Here is a 17,439-nt window from a genome sequence, read left to right as displayed (position 1 = left end):
ATTCATATTTCACTCTACATCTTTTGTTTTATTAACACTTTGTTATGTTTCACAAAAGTTATGGCATCCTTCCATCATTCTGTTCTGAAATACTGAGAGTTTGTCAGCTGCAAGCTGAAAAATACAAATTGAATTATTAAATGCAAATTGATTAGTGCATTAACTAGATGTATGACAGCAACTCAGACTTGCCTGTTTGTATATAATAATAATAATAATTAATAATTGATATGATTTATATAGCGCCAAATCCACTCTGCAGAGTGCTCTAGGCGCGGAAGGAAGAGAAAGTGATGAGGTAAAAGACATACAAATATCAAGTACATGTAATGAGTAGTCAAATTGAGGCTTTAAACAAGTGAGTTTTTAGACTGCTTTTAAAGGAGTCTGATGAAGAACAATTTTTAACGGCTGAAGGTAAGTTATTCCATAAGGTGGGAGCAGCATGGCCAAAGGCACGTGTGCCCCATATTGTAGTGAATCTTGGAATTATCAGAGAACCGGAGTTGGATGAGTGTAAAGATCTAGCCGGGATGTAATTATGGAGTAAGTCAATGTTATACTGAGGAGCAGCGCCCTGAATGCAATGAAAAGTCAAAAGTAAAATCTTAAAAATAATGCGATCTTTGACTGGTAACCAATGAAGTGATCTCAAAATAGGGGTGATGTGAGTGTGCTTCTTGGATAGTGTGATGATGCGTGCTGCCGCATTTTGAAGCCTCTGTAGCATGGAGAGCTGAGTTTGTGGTAAGTTAAATAAGACAGAGTTTCCAAAATCGAGCCTAGAGGATATCAAGGCATGGACTAATTTTTCGGTAGAAGAGCGGTTCAAATATTTTCTAATGAAGCCGATATTACGAAGTTGGTATCTTACAGATCTACAAATGCTAGAAACTTGATGAGACATAGTCATATTACAATCTAGCATTACACCCAGGTTGCGATATCTCACATCATCATCTCGTTTTTGCCGAATGTATGCTAGTTGTCCTCACATGTTCAAATTCATCGTTCAAGTAGTGAAATGGAATGTTGTCTGATGATTTGTCATTGTCAGAGCAAGTTGAGTCCAGGGTCCTGGATGACAGTGAGTTCATCACCGAACTGGAGCATGATGACCTGCACCGGGAGGAGCGCTCCCTTGTCTTTGCCCTGCAGCTCTGGCTCACACCCCGCACCCATTCGGCCGAGGACGGCATTGCCCTGCGCAACATGCTCCGCTGTGTCTTCCCCTGGGGCCTGGGCCACGGGGCCCGGGCCCAGGGGGCTGCGGAGCACGACCCCGCCCTGGTGGACGCCATCCAGAGCCAGTTTGTGGCGGACAAGCTGCAGGCCACACCACAACATGTGTCCAAGGTAAAAGTGTGCAAGTGGTGGTATGGTTGTAAGTGGTGGTATGGTTGTAAGGGGTGGTGGTGGAGTTAACCCTTCAGCCCTCACTGAACTGCCCTTAGCTAACTCCTCTCGAAAATCACTAAATCAGCTCCTTTACTATATGTGTGTGTGTGTGTGTACATTGTATGTATGTGTGTGTGTCTGTGTACAGTGTATGTATGTGTTGAGTGTGGAAATGCTAAGAAATATGACATTGTGTTTTTGCTCTGTTCAGCTCAGATATATTTCACTGTACTCTGCAAGTTAATCTTAATTGTCTCTGATTAATGTTTTGTAAAATTTAGATTTATTGCTTCCTTGTTGACACGGCAAGAAGCGTGTACAGTGTAGATGGTTTAGAGGAGAATCGAACAGTAGAGATTCATTTGGCATATAAAAAGATACTTACAAGTATGCTGGCAAATCTTCGTCATCTTTTTCTTCTTCCTCTACATCTTCTGTTTGTTCTCATTATTATCACTGTTATCAATATCATTATCATTATCTTCATGAATACTGAAGTCATAGTAATAGGAATGACATAATTTGTTGTCATCATCCTGATTGTCATCATCATCATTATTATCGCCTTCATCTCTGCAGGTGCTGGAGCTTTACGAATCCCTCCGTCACAAGTCGGGTGTGGTGCTTGTTGGTCCCGCAGGGACTGGCAAGACAGTATGCTACCACACTCTCTGCAGGGTCCTCAATAGCCTGCAGTCAAACCCACCATCCCAGGACAATGGCCTCATGGCCCCCATGGGAGGGCCCAAAGTACCGGTGAGTACAATCTTGTGTTTCACAGTGGGTGGGACAGGCCTGAAGTGTGTTTCAGTAGCCAAAACCTATCAAGTATGAATTTATTGTACAGTTGCCACCACTTACTCGGGACAACTTTGGAGTAAGACTTTGTCCCAAATGTAGGAGGACCATTGTCTCCACAGTGGAGCTCCAGGGTAAAAAGTGTACCTCCTTGTGCAGTTGGATAATTTGACTGCTGGGTTTCCTGAGGGGTCTCCGGTCTGCTCTGCCAGACCGGGAATCTGCTCTTTAATGATTTATGCAAGGGGGTATTTACTGTGGGTCACGTGAAGTACTCTTGCTGATTTGGAGATACAAATGTACAATTGTAATAATGAGGACATGACTGAATGAATGCAATGGAATCACTAGCTGACTAAATGAATGGATGAATGCATGGATGAATGAATTCATAAATGAATCATTGAATGAAGTTGTGAATGAATGGCTTGCTGAATGAATGAATGACTGACTGACTGACTCACTGACTGACTGACTGACTGACTGACTGAATGAATGAATGAATGAACAAAGGAATGAAAGGCAATCAGTAAATCAGTTAATGTCTCCATGGACTGAGCAATCCATGATAATCTAGTCAACTGAAGAAATAGGCGTGTCAAGAAATTCATGAATGAACCTGATATCGATGAAATGAAATAAAAGAAAATTATTAAAGTTGCTATCGTAAATCATCATCATCTACAGGGGCTGGATGCTGTCCCTCACCGCCCACTGTCCCATGGGATAGATAGGCTGAGGAGAAAAGCTGAGGTGGTGTCCTTCATGACCCTACACTGGATGGACGTTGCCACGCGCGGTGCGGAAAAGGTGTCCTACCCCCGGGTGGACTCCTCCGTCATCTACCCGGCCACGCTGTCAGACAAACAGGTCAGTTTCCCTCGGGAGATTTGAGGGTCAGTAGGGGTGAGTAGGGGTCAGTTTGATGTTCAGGAGAGTGTTTTGGTCGGGGGGGGGGGGGTGTCAGTTTAATGTTCTGTGTAATGTTTTGCTTAATTATGTGCCATGTTCGCACATCCCACTCAGTCGATGGCGTGCCAAGTTCGCAGATTCTGCTCAAACCCATAAACCCACCCAAACTGATCGATAAATCGGCAAATGCCAGAGTACAATGAAAGCGTTTCTCGTGATTCAATTCCTGCCATACGTTGCTTGTTTTTCATGTGGTGATTAAATGTCTGGCAGTGTTCCCTGCTGGATTTTAGAGTAAATGTTACGTTGCTGTCACTGTTTTGTGTGTAAAGGCCATGCCTCTGCAATAATGTAGCTGTTGGTCATTCAAAAGAAAAATAATCATAGATTTGTCATATCAATTTACATCAAAGCAGAGTTTGACATTTTCTCTACATTGTTGCACACTGCATTTCCAGTGCAACTAAAATCTATGAAAGTTACATAGATTTGAAATGCAGAATGTTTATTGCTATGTGCTCTAATAAAGGCTCAAATGTTAGGTTTTCAGTAGTCATTTTCCTAATGGTGGTGTCCATGGTCCCTTTGCACCATAGTGGAAAAGGAAAATGTATCTTGTTTTGATTTCGGTCAACAGCATGGCACTGTGTAATTTGCAGCAAATCAGACAAGAGATTCGAAGCGAGAATGTTAATATTTGAGTTAATGATAACATCTTTTTGCTCGCTTGGTCATGTGACTGTCATGTTATTGTGTAATCGCTGCATTTTCTTTCCCCCTCATTTCCAGCTGATCGGCCGCTTTGACCCCGAGAAGCACCGCTGGGTGGACGGCCTGATCACCTCGCTGATCTACGACTCGGGCCAGTCCATGGAGACGGCACAGACCATGCAGCAGGAGCTGCGGGAGAACAAGAAGAAGAACGCCACCAAGGGCATGCTGAACCCGCCCACCGTCATCCACAAGTGGGTGGTGCTGGACGGGGCCGTGGACCCCCGCTGGGCGGAGACCCTGGCCGGCATGGTGGGCAGCGGGCGGAGCAGCGTCGGGCGGGGTAGCTCCACGCTGTCCAGTGGGGAGAAGCTGCTAATGCCAGGTGAGTTTATAGGGACGTACCAGTCCTGCTACATGACTACTGCTGTTATAAAGAGATAAACTGCTTTAATGTGACATTGTATACATGTGTACTTCCCTTCTTTAGGCTAGTTGCAGCATTCACATGCAAGTCCCCTTCAATCTGCCATTAAACAAAGAAACAAACAAACACATCCAGTAAACAGGAAAACAAAAAGACAAGCAAAAAACAGAGTTTTATCAAGCTGTATCTGAAGACAGCTATTGATGGCAACATACAATGTAGAATTGAATTTGGTAACCACTCATCTCAACCATTATAAATTAAAAAAAAAGAAGAAGAGTGTCCTCATCTTTTCTCTGAATTCTTATGGCGTATTCCAGCAAATTTTGAGTGTAAAGGTCCTTTATTCAGTTGCTCATTGCATTCTTATCATCCAAGTTAAATCTTGGTATAGGTCCACATTGTGCCACAGTAATAGCCCCCATTTACTGTACATGTATGTACACCAATTGAAAATCTGTGTTTATCCTCTAGTGATGTGAAGAATGCACTGTATGGCCATAGATTTGACCCATGACATACAAAAATTTACATCTTTCTCTTATATCAATGGTGCCCGATTGGTCTTTTGTCAACAGTAGGGTTATAAGCAGGATTTCTGAAAGTTAATGGAAGTCTTTGAAAGGTTCTTCAGTGCTCTTTGTATAGGTAGCAAACAAGAAATTGAACATTAAGTTATGGAAACATAGTATATGTGTGCTGAAAAGAGAACCTTTTCTTTATTCTTAATCTCAGTCAACATTGAATATTTTCATTTACTTGCTCTTTGATTGCTTGATCAGACTGCACCTCCCTCATCTTTGAGACTGGCTCCGTGGCGACCGCATCCCCAGCCATCCTCTCCCGCTGCTCCATTGTTCACTTCAACTCGGGCGTGGTCAGCTGGAAGTCTCTGGTGGAGTCCTGGATGTCCGATGCTCAGACATTGTGGGAGGTCAACAATAACTGGTTAGTTTGATCTTTCTCCCAGTCACCAGAGCCACTTTGTGTTTAATGCTTGAAATGGTTTTAAACTAGAGCTCTAGACTTAAGGGTCATGATTTCACCTTTTTTTTTTCTTCAAATGGATGAAATGGCATTGAGTAGCCTCACACGATTCCTGTCACTAATGTTGATTGATTATTCAAGAATTGTGTACAAATAATCTCCAAACAAAGATTAGAGCAACTTATGAAAATGTCAATTTGAAAGATAAACTCTTTATGGCTTTTGAGACTTGTTTGTTTTAAAGTTGCATGGGACCCCAAACTATTTAGTATTTGTTAAAACTTGTATGCAATGTCTTTCATACAGCCACGTGTTGTTTGTGATGGTAAAGTGGTTCTGATGCAACCGTCCAGAAACGACAGAGCAACATAATTGTTAGATAAAAATGGGTGATTTGTTGTTGCAATGCTTGACCACAAAATATGCTTTTACCAGATGAAGACTAGCTGATTTTTCTGTAACACACATTTCCCATAGACACCTGCCAAAGTATACTTGTGACTAGTCTTGATCATGTTATTCAAGTGGTGTGTCTGTATGTGTTTCATTATTTCCTCCTGCAGTTTGCAGCTTCTGCAGAATCTGATCGACGACACGTTCTCCCGAACACTGGACTTCTTGGCCAACACCCGCTGTGTCCCCGTCCTCGAGGCGGACCTGCCCCGGGATGATACCAGTGGGGTGGGCGGGGCTGCCCAGGGTGGTATCCGGGAGGTGGGTTCCTTCCTTCGCATCCTGTCGGCCATGTGTGACCACCACATCATGAGGGAGCGAGGTGACGGCAGTGGGGGCGTGTCTGCCTCTTCCAGTGATGTCAAGATAGGTAAGTCATCATCTCAAAGTAAAGATGTGGAGCTGTGAGCTCAGGAAAAGGAACTTGTTTCATTTATGTTTTACTTTGTCTGCAGAAAGTGATATACAGTGTACGAGCTCATTGTACAAATAACTTGTGTGGTGTGTACATATTGGCTGGAACTAACAAGGGTCAATTAACCCGTTGAAGACAGACTGATTTTGCTTTAACATGCATTTCCCATAGACACCGGCCTGAGTATTCTAGGGGCTCGTCTTCAACGGGTTGAATATGTTAAAAAATGTGAAAAAGAATGGTTGTGACACATTTTATATGCTGAAACACATCTAGTAATGAATGCACACTGATATGTGTATATGCGATGAGGTATGCATATTCTAGCTATTGAAACAATGGATTTGATTTGAACAACACTTGTGAATTCAGGATGTAGTGAGAACTATCAAGATTTCAAATTGCGTTCCCATGAAGTGCCTGCCCACAATTCACATACAAGATGTGTAATATACACTTGTACGTGAGAATATGGCTTGTGTGATATCAGAATTAACATATATTTTCTGTGTCTCTTCCACCTTTGCAGAGGACAGACGGACACCTCGTATCACCCCAACTCCTACCCCAACGTCCAGCATGGCCAGTCTGACCAGGAGGTCAGCTAACAAAATGACCCTCTTGACCTCAATATTCACTTTCTCTTATGTCTGGGGCTTCGGTGGACACTTGCATGACAGGTAAGAACGTAAAAATTTAGCAAAACTAGTGGTCTATGGAGTATGATCTTGACTCCAATTTACAAAATTACATATCATAGTTTGAGTGAATATAGGTTGTTATCATTCAAGAGCTTATATACACTGCACTAAGGAGGTGTAGTGCTCAAATATTTATATCCTTAATTAAGAATTTGTACATTGCATCTGCAATGGCTAATTTGATTTTGAATTATTCATATGCAAGATATTTTCATGTTTATGGGCAATTTCTTTTTCTCAGAAAAAGTTGTATGCAGTGCTGTGTTTTGTCTTTTTTAAAGCATAATACTATAATCAACTCTTACAATTGTGCAATCACAGAATTATATAGCTGTTAAATAAGTGGCATGGTATTGTTTCATTTTGCACATCCAATACCTTTTTTATAAACATACATAAAGTATTCTGCTATGAGATTCAAAGGTCTGTATTCATGAAGATTGTTTAAATTTAGTCCATGGTTTATGCAGATTTCATCCAGATTTCATCTGTGTAAATGTGTGTGAAAGATCGCTTACACCAATGAGTTGATGAAAAAGAATAGAAAGGTCTTGTTGACTACACCCAGCCCACCTGTAGGGATTTTTGTAGGGGAAAGCACTGGCTAAAGCATGTTTCATGCTCATCGCAAGTTATCTGCTGTAAGTACTTCATCTATTAAGCCCCTCGAAAGGAGAATACTTGTCAATTTTCTTCAAGCTCCCATTCCTCTGTTGTTGTCCTGAAGGTTGTCCTCAACAACCTTTATTGGTGGATGTACTGTGAAACAAAATAGAAAAATGTTGTTTTTGTTTGTTTGTTTGTTTGTTTGTTTGTTTTTTAATCAACTGAGTGGAATGTCGTTTGATATGATCGCTTTCTCTCATCCAGGCATGCAGACATGTTTGACCAATTCGCCCGGCAGCTGCTGAGCCGAATCACCCATGACGTCATCCTACCTCTAGAGGGCAGTGTTTATGATATCCATGTAGACCCCACCCTAGGGGTTCTCATCTCCTGGGCTGATGTCAACCGTGAGAAAATGCGGACAATTAACGCCAACTTCACTGTCACACCTGATGTAAGTATAACATCAGGTACACATATACTCTTCATGCAATGTGCTGTGTGAACAGTATGTTTTTTCAGGAAAGTTGATGCATTCAATTTGTAGATATATAGTACAAATATATGACTTTGCGAGTAAGTTTTTATTGCCTTGCAATGCAAATCCTTTTTTTAGACAGTTTGCAGACTCAGTGCAATTTATTCCTTTCCAAGAGTATGAAACCAAGGGCCTGTTACAAAATCACACAGTGATCTATTGCTCATATATTACTGATATGATGTACAGTGAATCCTTGAGATTAACCTGTTGAGGATGGACTGATTTTGCTACAACACACATTTCCATAGACACTTGCATGAGTATACTCGGAACTTGTCTTAAACGGTTTAAAAGAGTGTTTTTGTTTTGTTTTGTTTTGTTTTTTGCAGGGGTGGGGGGGGAGGAGGGGGTGGATTTCTTAGGGAAAAGAATGGAAAAAAAAAAACGCTAGATGATCATGGAAGAACACTTGCGATATATTTTCTATTACAGATATGTCTAACATAATTCTCTGTTCTCAAATTTGGTGATATATTTATATGACACAACGGAGAATGTGATATCACGACCAGCAGGATGGAAGCAACTATCATCATTTCTAGTTTTCTTCCATTTAACAGGCTGAACGCTACTTCCATCTGGTTGATATTTTGGTCAGTGCCAACCAACCCGTTCTGTTGACCGGTGCACCGGGCATCGGAAAAACAGCTCTCATGCAGGTTGGTACTACCAAGTAGGATGGTATCATTTTGTATGCTTTGAACATAGGTGATGGTGATAATGGTGATGAAGGTGATGATGATGATGATGATGATGATGATGATGATGATGATGATGATGATGATGAGGATGAAGGTGATGGTGATGGTGATGGTGATGATGGTGATGGTGATGGTGATGGTGATGGTGACGGTGACGGTGACGGTGACGGTGACGGTGACGGTGACGGTGACGGTGACGGTGACGGTGACGGTGATGGTGATAGTGATAGTTGCCATTTGTTGTACAACAAGGGGGATAAAATTCTATGATGATTTGTTGATTGATGGTATGCATATAATGCTGGCAACAAAGCATTTCTTTTGTGGCAAATTGTCTGGTAATTTCTTCCATTTTACAAGTGAAATATCAACTGAGATCTTGGTCATTTGAGATCATAGCAAGATAACGAAGCTTCAGACAACCAGAAATATGAGAAAGCATACCTTAGTGGAAATTTGACAAGATTTCTCCTCCTTAACACTGATGTCTTTCCATCCCTAGAACATGGTGCAGCCACGCCACCACTTTGTGTCCCTGGCCATGTCTCCCATGCTGAGCTGCGAGACCATGGAGGGACTGATAACCAGCAAACTCCGCCCGCGGAGCACGGTGTCTGGCAATCCGCAGCCGGGGAAGCCGGGTCAGGTTCCTGCCAACCCGCTGTTCTTCGTTGACGATCTGAACTGTGCCGGGATGGAGCAGCGAACAGGTCCGTACTTGTGCATGCTGTGTGAAAAGGCTGGTTTGTGTGCAATATGATGGTCTGGATAAAGACGATTTGTGGTGTAGTGCGTCAGACTGTTGGGTTGTTCTTTGTAGGGTTAGTTGTAGAGAGTATTTGAGCTGCTGTAATTGATTTAAAGGACTGAATATTAATAGTACAAATTTACTCATTTTGACATTTAATTATTTAGCCCTTAAAGCATCTTGCTGAGTTTTGTCTGAATAAATCCCTGGGAAAAAACAAAACAAAACCCCAAAACAATAACAATGAAAACACAGATCACAAGTTCTCGCTGAGACTCTCAAGTAATGTAATCTCAAATCACATTTCGCTAACGAGTGAAAGATATACATGTACAACAATGTAGGTGCTATACGCTTTATGTATTGTTAGGAATACCAGCATATTAATCATATGTTCTGGACACACTACTGAGCTTATGAAATGTAAATGCAATAGAAATTGTAAATTTTGCATATTTTTCTATAGACAGTGCACATAGTATCTAATCAATGCCTCCTCTGAAAAGTTTATAACAGCAGTTTGTTTACTTGCCTGTGTACCGATGCATTTTGTACAGTATGAGAGATCATTCAAAGAATAACAACAACAACAACAACAAAAACAACAAAAGCCTTGGATGATTTATATTGCCTGGAGTGCTCGAGGGATGTTGATGTTGCCAAGTGCAATTAGTCAAGGATTCTCATTGCATGTGAGCCCAGATGGCCCCCTGCCATCAGAGATTAATGACTCTTTTGTGTATACAAATGACTTGTGACTTGATTTGTGTGAATATCGTAAATAATGGAGAAGATAGTTTATGTTTGAATGTATTGTCTATGTGTATTTTATGTGACTGTAAGGCCACTTTAATATTTGAAGTTTACTTAGTTCGGTTTTTTTTTTCATACAAATATGGAGATACATGTACATTCTATCTCTTTTTGATGTTAGCACATACAAGATAAACAAAAATATTATATTAATGTCATGTGGTGATTTTTGTTTTCCTTTGGTGGCATGAAAGCCCCTTCAAAACTTGTTAAAATGTGTCTGTGCAGTGTAATACAGCTGAAGCTAGATTATGAATGGATTATGCAACTTATTTATTGCCTAACTGCATGTGACACATAGAGTACTCCAACAGACATCCAATAGGGAACACATGTGATTAAAGCACATGTGACAAGTTTAACCTCTTAATTGTCCTTTTTACGCCTCCGCCCGAAGGGTGCTGGAGGCATTATTTTGTTAATGGACGGAACATTAAAAAAATAAGAATAAACTACCTTTGGTGAATTCAGGCGTAAGTACGGTGCATTGAATCTGTGCTTGATATCAAACTTGTCGTAAATGTTCACAGGGGAGCAGCCGTGCCTGGAGCTGCTGCGCCAACTGATGGCGGAGGGCAGCATCTACCAGCGGGACAGCCTCTCCCACCACGCCCTGGAGTGCGCCAACTACGTGGCCGCCTGCTACCCGCCCGGCACCCAGGGAGTCGGCAGCGGGGTGTCCTGTCACCGCGTCAGCCCCCGTCTGGCCAGGCTCTTCACCACCCTGGCCTACTTCTCGCCCTCGGCCGAGTCGCTCAACCTCCTGCATGCAGGCAGCCTCCAGGGATGGCTGGAAGAGTTCCCGGCGTACTCGCTCAATCACCACTACGAACTGGCTCAGGTATGCACCTACAATTTGTATTCATGTACTCACTGGGATCTTTATATTTTCCAATTTATTGTCAAATTGACCAAGAGCTTTGGCAGCACATACAGTACTATGGTATGGAAGGTGTCTAGTCCGCTTTATGACAGCAAATTTTCTCAAGGTACAGGGCTAGCAAACATAAAGGAAATGACATATAACATACAATGTTACAGATGTACAATGTATCTCTGTTACGGTCATTTGTAAACATGAGTGCAGCCTAATCCAGTGACATGAAAACACATGGCATTGTGCATTTTGTGCATAATTCAAGCATGTGTTCAGTGTTTGTGACAAAATAACAAGAAAAATAAATTTAAAGTGCTTGCTTCTGTTTTTGAGCAAGTTTCATGTCACACAAAATGTGCAAAAATGTCCACTTTTATTAAAAGAGTAATTGTAATGATGATAAACACTTTGTAGCACACATCACAGTTGCAACTCTGAGCATGGCAACCTCTTTCACTCCACCCAGGCCCTGGTGAAAGCCACACTGACCCTCCACGAGGCGGTCAAGCGACACCTCCTCACCAGTCCCATCAACCCCCACTACGTCTTCTCGCTCCACGACATCAACCACATCGTGCAGGGCATGTTCCTCATGGCAAACCGCTCAGCCAGGTCCAAGGGCCGGCATGGGCGGCGGGGCGGAGGTCAGAGGTCACAGGCAAAAGGTCAGTTCAATTTTTTTTTTTTGGTAAATGTCTTTCAGTTTGTGCTCGAGTTATATCTGAATATTTGTCTGTCGCTGCAGAGCGTGTCTCCTTAAATGTTTGGGTCAGGGAGGATGTACACACTGGGCTACATTCAGAAAATGATAGAAAACGATTAGTGTGTATTTGGAGTGGTTGCACTGATTGAAACTGATGTACATCTGTAACATAACTTTTCTCTGACGTATTAGGACCCTATTCCATACAGTATTCAAATTGACTTGATAAAGACTATAATTAAAGGAACTACATGCAGGGCAAATGCATGTTGACTTGTATTGCATCATAATACCGTGGGCATCACTTATCTGGCCAAATGAATGTCTAGATTTGTGCTGTGTGTGTTGTAACATTTTTCTTCAGAGTACTTGGATACTGCCATAGAAGACCTTCCAAACCAATATTCTGTTTGTGACATCATCTGTCAATCATTGCTGAAGTATAATGATAAACAACAAACTAGGAACGGCACTTTGTTTGCCTGCTATATCTTTTGTTACTCACACTATTGCTTTAGCAGTGATTGACAGATGATGTCACTGGCATTTTATGTGATTGCAGTTGATATCAGATTGTTTTTGTGAAAACCTGTCTAAATGTGTCCTAGTACATGTTCTATTTCTTTCTTTCTTTTTTCAGTCAAACTTCTACCATCTTACTTCTCTAACTTTATGTCACTTCAGTAATAGTGTGCTTCAATACTAAATAATGTCAACTCTGTTCAGGACCCATAATATGGTTGCTAGTAGGCAGTGTTCACATTCATCACACATCTTTATAGCATAATACACAAGGGTATAATAACTGTATAGGTGTCAGTCTGGTTTCATGTAATGCTGTATCCAAAATTTTTATTCATCATCAGGTTGTGACACACCACCACGTGGGATCTCACCACAAAGGTGTCTCTGCCAACACCTTTTGAGAACCGAATATAGAATGTACACTTTAGAAATTAATCCTTCATATGCATGCACATATTATAGACATACAATGTACAATCATACAATTGTACTGTACTTCTGCTTTTAATGTAACACATATGGAAAGGAAGATGATTTCTCATTTTATGCACCAAACAAATAGAGTACAACATTCGTTTGAAGTTCCCCTAAAATATACAAAATAGTCATAAAACTCTATATGAAAATTGTATGGACAGAAAATAACAGAATGAAAGTTCACATATACTGATAGGAAAATACTCTTTTTAAACATTCATTGTGACACATTTGCAAAAAGTGTCACATTTATTACAAATTCCTGTCCAGGAAGACAAACTGAATTGATGCATGCAAGGATATCAAAATGGTGATTCTAGTAGAACAATTGAGATGAGAGTTGAATTAGAAATGGACACTGTGTTCTTTGTGCAACAGCAAGTTTTTCCATATTGACAACACCACATGCCTCCTTAATATCCATGGCAAATCTTTTATGGTGCAAAATTTGTGATGAATTTGTTGGAGATAAATTTGCTGCATGTTACATTAAACAATCTTTTAAAGGATTCTGTGAATTCCTAACATTACAGCACTATGTACCTGTAGATGTATTATCCAAACATTTCATCAAAACTGAGGGATCTTGACAGAGCTGAGGACATTTTTTGTTGTTGTTGAAATAGACTATCAGAAAGTCAAACGATATGACATACTGTGGTCAAAATTTGTGTTAAACAGATTCAGTCTAGCACCATACATAACTTGTTGAGATAGATATTAGTGAGAAGCCGATCGCTGACTGTAGTGAAATAACAAAAGTCTCATACATTATGTATTTCAAAGGAAATGAGGAGAATGCTTTGTCGATTTCTCGTCATCGATTCAATTTTCCACTTTGGTTCTTTTCTTTTTTTGATCTTTTCTATTGCTCAGACTGACACATATTCGTGCCTGTCGTGAATTGAATGTGCCCACATGAGAATTGACACAAGTTTTCATCATAGGATATTTTGTTTTTATCATTCCCTTTCACTTTATCTTTCTCATCGCCAAGTTGGTAATTGCTCCAAATAAAATGCCTAACCCACCTGAATCCTAATCACTGGACTTAAGAAATATATATACGTGGTACAAAGTGGCACTTATGATACTAATAATGGAAGCCTCTTGTTACATGCAATAAGTGCGTGTTTTATGTAATGTTACAGATTTGCCTTTACTGATTGTTTTCCCCTACTCAAAAAGAAGAAGAAAGCAATAAAAGTCCAAAAATTAACATAGATATTTTAAGCATCAGTACACATACATCATGTGCATGTACATGTAACAAATGCATGTACTAGAAATAGTTTTGATAGATGACCCCAATATTCCATAGTGTGCCATATTAGTAGCATCCCACCAAAGATAAACAATATACATGTACATTTCAGATGTACATATAACGGTAAGAAATGTAATGTAAGTTTAAGCAAACTCATTGCTGATGCCACATATTTGTACATGTATGCGTGCTTCTCATGATCTGCACACTGACAAATGCAGATATGCAAAGAAATTGAAATACACAGTATAATGACATCTTGTGATGCTGCAGTTCTGTATGTTGGCTTCCACCCCTTATTCATTTTTGCATAAGAATATGCAGGAATACATTTATATACGTGTAGCTGTGGCAACATACACTGAAGTAATACTGTATATATGATGTCTTGTTGTGCTATATTTATGTTTGTGGGCCTCTCCTGCCCTCATTAATCTGCACATGAGAAGATGTAGGGACAGTAACCATGGCAACATGATTCATATGACGTCTTGCCACTGTCTTAGAATTGCACATATTGTACATACTGTAGGTTGGAGATGAGTTATAAATCCATGCACTCTTCACAGCAATTGCAAACTCTGACTTAAAATATCAAATGTACAAAAATACTGAGAGCGGTATCTTTAGGTACATGGTACGTACATTGTACATGTAGTGAATATCGCACCATGACATGCGTAAATGTAGCATGTTTTATACTTTTCATCTCACATGGATATTAGATCTGATGACAAAGTGTGGCCATCAAATTTCATGTACATGTACCTGTGCACTGAATAGATAATCAATAGGCTTTCAATCACATAATAATTCTGACAGTAAGCAAAAATGCATGTCATTCAATATTTGACACTCAAGATTTGAATAGCCTCTTCATGAACAATGTAATGTACATGTACAATGTACAAATGTAAAGTGAAACGTACATGTAAGGAATCTTAGTGGTGGGTATGATTTTGACATACATCATACAATATATATTCTTTTTTGTACATGTTTGTTACATAATATTTAAACTTTTGCTCTGTACAGTGTTTCCAACTGTGGAACAGTTTTCACATACAGTTGTATTCTAAGACTTCAAATCTGTTACAATTCTGCACACAAACTCCAATTTCCCCTCTGTCTTACTGCTGCACACGAGCAACAAGTGCACAATAAACAGTATCAACATATTTACAACATCACAGAGATATGTCTAGGTGGTGGGTTGTCTATAATACCACAATGCAAATACATGATTTTGTATAAATTTGATTTTTCTTATGAATAAAGGCTGTTAAAGTCTGTAATCTAGGCACTGTGTTATATGATCAAGATTCAAACCACATCCCGTGAGAAGTGCATATTGAACGATCAACAATTAATTGTGAGAACAACCACTCATTCATGCTGATCTCGCAGCATAATACTGTCCATGCTCTCATCTCTAGTAGGAAATGACGTAAGGATGTATTCCACATGAAGTTGTACACTGAATCTTCTCAAACATTGCACACCTTTTATAATATTCCTCTGCTATCTCAATGTCAAAATATAAAAACATATATAATATAAACTTCTCACATACTCCTCAACAATCCAGGTACATGCATGTAAACAGAATGTAGATTCAAGATGATACTTTCAAAACTTTATAGAGTCCTTATGAATGCTAGAAGGGTATAAGCTCTGTGATTTACATTGTAAGCACTACTGACCTTCTGCTTCTAAAGTGACAATAATCCAGTATTTACACAAGATAGGCAGCTCTGCTGGTTTTTTGGATCCTCTGTGACATGGTGAATGTACAGAAAGATTCTTTTACAAGTCAGAAATATTTCACTTTTCTTTTCTACAAAGTTTACAATAGAAGCAAGTACTAGCCCATTGGAGTGAAATGTATACTGATACCCCACTAAATAAATGATGGAAGAGTTTATATGCACCAAAGATATGATGTTCAAAGGCCATGAAATGAGTTGCAAGTTTGATTACTTTCAACAAGAATAGAAATGAAATGATCCCATGATATCCCTCTTTCAAAATCACATTTTCTACAAAAATATATAGATATGATGAACTTTGTGTATGTACATACTACAACTTGTTTATGACTTGGCTCAAATTCAGGTGTTTTGTATGCAAAAATAGGTAATGCTTCAGGAATTTTCAGTATTGTGGGGCATTACAAAATGCATTGAATTGTTTCCATCTGCCTGCATGGCCATCTACACTTGTAATCATGGGTCCCTGCCTAAAGAACAGGGAAGTGTCTGTTCATGTCACTTGCCCCGCACTGGGTTTTAGTTGCCTAGGGCAATTGAGCAAGCTGGGTTTTAGCACCCTGGTATCAGTGTGGAATGCTTACTTGAAGGCATACATTGTAGTTGAAGGTCTCATTTCAAATGTGCATCACAAAATATTATGACTACAAATCAATTGTTACATTATGTATGTGCTCTCCACCATGATATCAATATAAACCCTCTCATTTTTCATGTCCATCTACAGTTTGTATATACAGGAATGTCAGTAATGTTCTAAAAAGATGACTCCAGGGGGTTAACCCTTACTGTGCTTTTTACGAATGCCACAGATTTCTGAAAGCTTATTTTCAATGAACAGAGAGTTACTTAACCCCCCCCCCCCAAAATCCCAATGGTGTCACCATGGCCTTCCTGTTAGATTAAGGCACATTGCTATACCTGCATAGGGTTGCTTACAAATATGTATCTATCGCTAACTCAAGTTTGGATGGATTGCTATTAAAATGCTGAATGAGAAAGCTTTGCAAAGTTAAGCAAAGCATATGCCTGGGAACATAATGGGTAACGTTACACACTAGGCCTCTTCAAGGCACTGTTCCAATAATGTCACAATCTGAAAAAAAACCCCAAAAACTGTGCTCCATGGTCTTACTGTATATTGTATAAGCCATATCTCACACAGTTGTATATATTTGGAGAGTCTCCCATTTTTTTTTTTTTTCGAATCGGGACATTACAGCAATGTTGCCAGTGGTTAAATTTGTGATCACCGAGTATGGGTATGAACAGAGAAATGTATATACAGTATGCATGCCATATTTTTGTTTAATAAAGAGTTAGTATGGTCACATGTTGTTAAATATGTGAATAGAACCTGACTTGCGACATCTGCAAAAACAGAAACTCAGCAAAATACAATGAAAAGGCGGGGGGGGGGGGGGGGGTAATACTAGCAATGACAAATAAAGGTTACTATAAAAAGATACATCATTAAACCACAGAAATGTGCCATTCTTGGACTTCATGAAATCTTGATGAAGAGTGTCAAGTCCATTTTACACAGACAGCCACGTGTGAAGTTATACATTTAGCTTTACACTACAAGTAATTCTTTGTAAATTATTTCC

At 39.9% G+C, this 17,439-nt stretch overlaps 1 protein-coding gene across 1 annotated transcript in view; it reads left to right on the top strand.

Moving 5' to 3' along the window:
* The window catches only part of LOC139732731 (dynein heavy chain domain-containing protein 1-like), a 136,308-nt gene that overhangs the window by 59,141 nt on the left and 59,728 nt on the right, over window positions 1-17,439 (top strand). The window contains exons 45-56 of the mRNA XM_071643582.1: window positions 1,058-1,356; window positions 1,978-2,154; window positions 2,884-3,066; window positions 3,898-4,204; window positions 5,029-5,194; window positions 5,797-6,056; window positions 6,631-6,781; window positions 7,673-7,862; window positions 8,510-8,608; window positions 9,153-9,360; window positions 10,742-11,052; window positions 11,555-11,753. Coding sequence (XP_071499683.1) covers window positions 1,058-1,356; window positions 1,978-2,154; window positions 2,884-3,066; window positions 3,898-4,204; window positions 5,029-5,194; window positions 5,797-6,056; window positions 6,631-6,781; window positions 7,673-7,862; window positions 8,510-8,608; window positions 9,153-9,360; window positions 10,742-11,052; window positions 11,555-11,753 — 2,550 coding nt within the window. The remainder of the gene's footprint in view (window positions 1-1,057; window positions 1,357-1,977; window positions 2,155-2,883; window positions 3,067-3,897; window positions 4,205-5,028; window positions 5,195-5,796; window positions 6,057-6,630; window positions 6,782-7,672; window positions 7,863-8,509; window positions 8,609-9,152; window positions 9,361-10,741; window positions 11,053-11,554; window positions 11,754-17,439) is intronic.

The sequence above is a fragment of the Diadema antillarum genome, unplaced genomic scaffold (genome assembly GCF_040938485.1).
Source record: "Diadema antillarum isolate AM-2024a unplaced genomic scaffold, OU_Dant_1.0 seq00000445_RagTag, whole genome shotgun sequence".
In the NCBI taxonomy this organism is placed as follows: Eukaryota; Metazoa; Echinodermata; class Echinoidea; order Diadematoida; family Diadematidae; genus Diadema; species Diadema antillarum.
The sequence above is the reverse complement of the archived record's forward strand: the minus strand, read 5'-3'. Positions and strand labels throughout refer to the sequence as shown.